Source organism: Lepisma saccharinum, chromosome 7, assembly GCF_977018435.1.
Source record: "Lepisma saccharinum chromosome 7, izLepSacc3.1, whole genome shotgun sequence".
Classification (NCBI taxonomy): Eukaryota; Metazoa; Arthropoda; class Insecta; order Zygentoma; family Lepismatidae; genus Lepisma; species Lepisma saccharinum.
Genome location: NC_139235.1, coordinates 57,946,910 through 57,953,633, shown reverse-complemented (window position 1 = coordinate 57,953,633; position 6,724 = coordinate 57,946,910). Strand labels below are relative to the sequence as shown.

The following is a 6,724-nucleotide window of genomic DNA, read 5'->3' as shown; positions in this document are numbered from 1 at the left end:
TGTCTTTCGTAGCGTACATCTCTGCAAACCTTATCAACACGTCCTACAAGCGAATCATATTGTGAAGATAAGTGTTTAGGAGAACTACACCATTTTCTCGATTATTTGGTACTAAATAATTGTGTGTAATTTTAGCGATGGCACTGCAGTTGGCTTCAGCACGTTTCTTTGGTGGAAAATACAGAAATTCTGCTTTTAGATCTCGCACATAGTCTTCTTCACAATAGTTGGCACTGCACACTTGCATTTTTTACATTTCGTCTACAAGCATGAATCCACTGTTTACTTACGCAATTATCGACTGGAAATCTATGATATTTTATGTCAGTTCTGTTCTTATGTTAATGATCAAACGAGTTTGCTTCTTCGGATATGAACAGGTTTGTCAATACAGATGTGTTTACATAGCGCAGAATGAAACATTTGATTTTTGTTATTTTATTTTGGCAGTGGCGATAATTTATCCACGGTAAACGCCAAGGTCATGAGTTATTTTATGCGATTCATATTCTAGTATATCTGAGTGATCATATCTCACGGTGCTGTAAGCGTGGCATTATCTCCTAAAAAACGAAAAATTCTGAGTTTGTTTACCGTACTTTCTCGTCCGATGAGAAGTTTCGGAAAATTGGGAGAGCAAATCCTATCGAAAATACAAAATTTCAGGTTGCTAACATTTTTTACTATAATATTACGAACATGATTTAAAATCCGAATTACCAGGAATTACATCAAGGAAGAGACTGAAGAAAGGCACCATTCCTACATTGATAATGATGATATTTGATAACAGGGCCTCCCAGATGGCGCAGTGGTAGCGTCGTTGCCTTGTAATCAAGGGGTCCCGGGTTCAATACCCGGTGGAGGCACAAGTGGTTCGGATCCCACTTTAAACTGTAGGTTCAGTCCCGATTAGCCTTACTGTGCATTAAATGGACTTAAAACACCAACTCGATATTTGATAACAGTGTTCGTACATGACTTGTGAAGTAAGCATGGCCAAATGAGGATTTTTTTCTGCGGAGTACAGAATATAAGGAAGACGAAACTTTGTTAATAAATTCTACCCGAAAAATGAAAAAAAATGTTAAAACCTCTCTATCCAAAATTCGGATTGCCTCCGAAATCCGGTATAGCCTGTGTAAGATTTTGGTTTCTCTCTCTCCGAATGAAAGAAAGGTATGGTTAAGGTAAAAGCCAATAGATGACACTGATCAGAGGCTACGTCATTCAGTTTGCCGATTGGATGTAAGAATCCTGAACCGAGACACTCCACTTCTAGCTGGCACGCGTTCAAAATCACAATCCAACAGGGCACTCGACGTGACGGGAAAGGTCAACAGGGAACTTAAACGCACGTAGTGGTGATGGTTTAATTTATTTTCTTTCGTAGAGAATTAGTTTAATATTTTTTTATTTTTATTTTGTAGAGTTGTTTGTAGTATTATATTAATTTGCTTGTTGATCTTTTAGCGAGTGATCCTGATTACAGACAAATATAAAAAAGGGGGGGCGATTTAACATAAAAATATTATTTTAGGCAATCAGATACAATATGGATGAATAATGATACCAATTAAATAGTCTGCAAAAGGAGAGAAAGTCAATTATTAGTTAAGGATAACTATTGAAAATTATCTTGTTATAGATATATATATATATATATATATATATATATATATATATATTAATGTTATTGTTGAGGTCATAATTGTTAACGACAGTTTATGTATATATATACGTGTATAATATTATTGTTCTAATAACAAACTTAAATTTGTTAAAAAAAACTGACATCCATTCCTATTCAATGAATTTTATATCCTAGTAATTAAAATACTCGATTTAAGGTGTACCACGTACCAATGAGTGTCCAGTATACAGGTTCATAGCTATCTTTCATCGGTTAAACGGAAGGGCATCTTTAATCCCAATTAAAACAAATTGTTATATATTAAATCCGAACTAGAGCAAGAAAGAAAGTGGTATACCGGGTAGTAAAATTTGCGAAGCGATATTTTAAATTTTCTGGAATTCTGATATTCTTACCATCCCTAGTGGGAGGATAAGATGTGCTAGGATATAGGTTCTGTCTGATTTGAACCGCAGGATCCAAAAAATTAAAAGGAGAAATACTATGAAATATAATGGATCAAGAGTTGCTCTTTTTCCAGTTTTTCCAGCACTAACCGTGGTTAGTTACTTATAATTTTTTTCCATGCACCATTACATTTATGTATTTTATGTAAGTTGTGTTGCGATGCTCTTCAATATGTTTTTCCTCTTTAAAACAAGAGCGTTGCATGCTTTACAGTGCTGGAAATAGAGACACACTGAGAAGTTTCATCTTGATGACGTCACAGAAAACCTGCCGTGGTTGTAAACATGGGTGCTAAAGAAGAAAAGGTTTCTTGTAACCAGACCTTCAAGCGTGGTGGAAACTAGCGATCGAAGAACCTTGGATTTGCACAATTCTGCGATGAGCTGAGCCACCTGACACCATTACACTCAACACAAACTTAGCGGGACGGTTGGGCGTAGGGGGTAGAAATGGGGTTCTCTTGCGTGTTCCTAACGGTTTCATGGTGTCACTTGACTAATTTCACACTAATATACAAATATTCTGACTTATTATTTTTACTTCTCTAAAATATTTAAAATGCAACATTTTTATTATTTTGCTTTGTCATCGCCGCATCTTCCGATGACAGGACACCTCGTCTCTGTATATTGGCAAAGAAAACACCTCAAATAATAGTTAAGTTTGCTTCAAAATAATGTTGACTTGTTCGTTTACATTTACTTGTATTGTTATTGATTTATCATTTAAAATTACCGGTCGTTTAGTATTGTACACGATTCAGATGTTATCGATAAGAGGCTTATATAGCTTAATAGCTTAAATCATAATTTGTTTACCTTTCTTATCCTATTTTTGAAAATATGATTACAAAGAAATCTATACAATCTGGAAAATCACAGACGAACAACATGTGGCTGTAGTTAACCATATCCATGAATTTAGGTTCAATTTGAAGATGGAATTGTGACAGGAAATATTTTTTGAAATTGTACATCTAGTATCAGAGAATCAAATAGGATTTCAAATTAAGCTTCTGATCTGATACTTGTTCTCAGAATACTTCTGAAACAATCCTCGTATATAAATACAAATTAGGATCCATGGAATTAACTTTTGTGAAAAATATTTCGTGTAAAATTACTAGGAGACTGTAATTTCTTGTTATTCTAGAACGATTGTTATCGATCAATTTGTTTTCGTAGCAACAATATTTGTTATTCAGTTCCGTGAAATAATATATCGTGCATTGTTCTCGTAGGTCTATTTCGAAAAATGTTTGAGTTGACACGTACATGTTTTGTAACTCAAAGGAAACGTGATATTTAATTCCGAGTATGATTGCAGATAATTATTATTGACGTTGGCTCTTTTCCATGATATATATGGATTATCTAGCCCAATCATCTAACCATGAATACGAAATACACGTATTATTTTGTGTGTTGCTGTATACACACAGGTGTAATATGACTATAATTTTGTGTTTCTACTTTAATTTTTTACTCTGATGGAAGTATGTAATTTATAATGGTTTGGTGTGATATGTCAATATTTCTGGCAGTCCCGAAACTGTCATTTGCCGTACATACAAACAAACATGCTTTGTTTAGACAATTCAAATTCACAAGACTTGGCTCCTTAATTCGAATTCAGTAAGTAAATATTCATAACATATCTAGCTTCTTGTAATAGCAGGAAAGAAAGGTGTAAAATGAGTTTATGAACAAGTAGTTGACTTTGTTCACTCAACATTTTACAGACACGCTGAACCTTGTTCTTTTTTTGGAGACAGAATACTAGAGACATAAAACTTGAAGTTCAATTGGTAACATAGCTTAAAAACTAATAATCGGAAGTTATGTTGTTGCTGCTAACTGCAGTAACATAATGATTAGCTACTAACGAATAATAATAATAATATTATTAATAATTATTTAGTATTTATAACGAATCTTTATTAATAGTTAATCGTTATTATTATTCAATACATTTGCAACATTCTTACACATAATTTATTCACTTACAGACATATTTTCTAGTTGTGGGAATGATACGTCAGCTGCTTTTCCTTATCTCCATGTTTCACCATGGAGGAGCAGTACTTCACTTCGTCTCGTCGATCACAACAAAAGCAGATCGGAATTTTGAAATAAACATTGAAGCCGTAATCAGACAATACTTCTGGAGCGATTATTGCTTAGTTGTGATTGAAGATGCCGACTCCCCCTTGCAGTATAGAAGTGGCTACACATTTGAAAACGGATCCGTGGCATGGATTCAAGCCTCTCGTGTACTCGAAATCAATGTCGAGGACAATTTGTTCATTAGGAATATGGATTTGGGTTGTAGACATTTTTTAATAGCAACTCTAGAAATTGGTACAATCACTAAACATCTCTACAGTGCGATTCGCCGTGCACTTCAAAGGGAAATCAGGAAATATCTAATTGTTTTGCCAGACGGTCACGAACATCTAGTTCATGGAATCGACAGAGACTTTTTGAAATTCTCTCCTTATACGTTCATCTTAATACGAGAGCAAATTGACGAGGTGTACGATGTTTTCAGATACAAACTATCCACATTTGAGGTGACCAATAATTTATATCCAGGGAATTTGTTGACAGTGGCAACTTGGGTAGACAAGCCTTTGGATCGTTTTGATGTCAAAGACAAACTGGATAACCTGGGTGGGTTGTCCATGGGCCTGGGAATCGTGGATCACAGTTACTTGACCATAGTGCAAGGAGATCTAATTGAAGGAAGGGATTTCAGGGTAGCTCGCGAAGTTGCATTTAAACACAACTTCACCTGGAATGTCAAAATTGATAATTATGGTTTCGGTGCAGTGTTAGAAAACGGTTCATCAGTTGGTGTGGTTGGGTCTGTCTTCAAGGGAGAAGTGCATGCTGGGGTACCTTCCGCCTTCATCACAGAATTCCATAATGTCATCATGGAACTGTCTGTAGACTTTACACAAGCAAGCATAACGTTTCTCACCCCGAAGCCAAGACTCAGAGAAAACCTGTCGTCCGTCTTGAATCCGTTTACGACTTCAATGTGGATCGCCATTTTATTTTACTGTCTTGCCATGTCTATCATTCTCTACGTTTTACACTGGATTATCTCAAAGCTCCTTTCTGTTCAGGAGACAGCCGAGAGTTCTAGCTACATGTATCAGCTGATGGCGTCTGTGAGTATCCTCGTAGGTCTGAGTGTGGCAGAACCAACTCTGGCTCCAGTGAGAATAATGATTATTTGGCTCTCCATTACATCTACATTGTTAATCACTGCTTACAATTGCAACCTCGTATCCTTCTTAACCTTTCCTCTCTTCGAGAAACAAATAGACACCTTGGAGGACTTTGCAGACTCAGGACTTCGATATGGGATTCGCGATTTGTCCTGGGTTGCCTTCTTCGAAGGCACCAATGACGAACATATTAAGAAAATTAAGGACAGATATTTTGAAATGACGGATTTAAACGAGGTTCTGCGTTTCGTCAGAGAGCACAAGATGGCTATGTTGGTGGTAAGGTACTACTTTAAGCACATCAGCACCATAGACCTTCCCGAGAGCATTCTCAGCGAACTGTACCTCATGAAAGAAGATGTCATGAACTTCCACGTGAGTGTCATGTACGAAAGAGCCTCTCCAGTTGCTGAAAAGTTCAACGGTGTCATTATGAGGCTCCGTGATTCCGGTATTGTTATTCACTGGGACAAGGAGACGTTTCGTGAGTTTATGGACAGAAAACTCTTCCTCCCTTTCACATTCAAAGATCAAGACACGGGAGAGCCACGGCCGATAACTCTCTTACACGTTGCAGGTGCATTCTTACTGCTGATGGCTGGTGAGGTATTGTCAGTTTTTGTGTTTCTCTTTGAGTGGTTGAACACAAAACGATTTCGAGAAGACACGAGGCTAATGCCGCAGCGTCGAAATTGTCGAAGGTTGAAAATGCTTGAAGGAATGCTAAATGCAGAACTACGAAGTTCAGCGTTGGGAGAGTCTTAACATCGAACTTTATGAACACGCATCCGACCTGTACGGCATCACAGCACACACTTACGCGGCCGGAGAAATTCTGGGTACCCAGAATTCCCTCAGCCGTACGTGATGGCTGCGGTTCCTGGGATCGGATATCACGTGAGGACACATGGTAGGTACAGGCTTTATTAGAAGCTAACACAAACTGGGTGCGTGATAAGTCGTACCTATCCTCAAGGGTTTAGTGCACAAGTAAGAGCAATACAAGTGTCATAAGTTTATTCGTGATGTCGAGGGATAAGCCTAGATGTTAACTGTTTAAATTGATTCTCAGCTCAAATACATGTGACGACCGCTCTGTATTAATATCCAGTTTTGTGCTTGTATTTGTCGAATTCCTATAGCCTTGTAAATTGTAAAGAAGTGAATTCGGCGAAGATGGGGCTCCGTTAATGGGCTTTGTCAAAGCTGTAACGACCCTGTTTGGTCGCCATTTAATTATTATTAGACCTTGCGTGGTCACTATATTCTTTTTAATCTGATGAAAGAGTTAAGCGGAATGTCCCTGCGAGGCGTACGCTTTTAGTTTAAATCTATTCAGTAAACGTTAACGGTTCCACCTCTACGTTTACGAGCTTCACTCATTATTA

General features: G+C 37.2%; 1 protein-coding gene across 1 annotated transcript; it reads left to right on the top strand.

Annotated features, from left to right (window-relative positions):
* Positions 1 to 4,130: 4,130 nt before the first annotated feature.
* LOC145990476 (glutamate receptor-like) lies at positions 4,131 to 6,101 on the top strand. The gene has a single exon (XM_083126171.1). The coding sequence runs from the start codon at positions 4,131 to 4,133 to the stop codon at positions 6,099 to 6,101; it is 1,971 nt and encodes a 656-aa protein (XP_082982297.1).
* Positions 6,102 to 6,724: the final 623 nt, after the last annotated feature.

Excerpts from the sequence above, each read along its gene's own strand:
- LOC145990476 (XM_083126171.1), top strand. The coding sequence starts at position 4,131 with ATGATACGTCAGCTGCTTTTCCTTATCTCCATGTTTCACCATGGAGGA.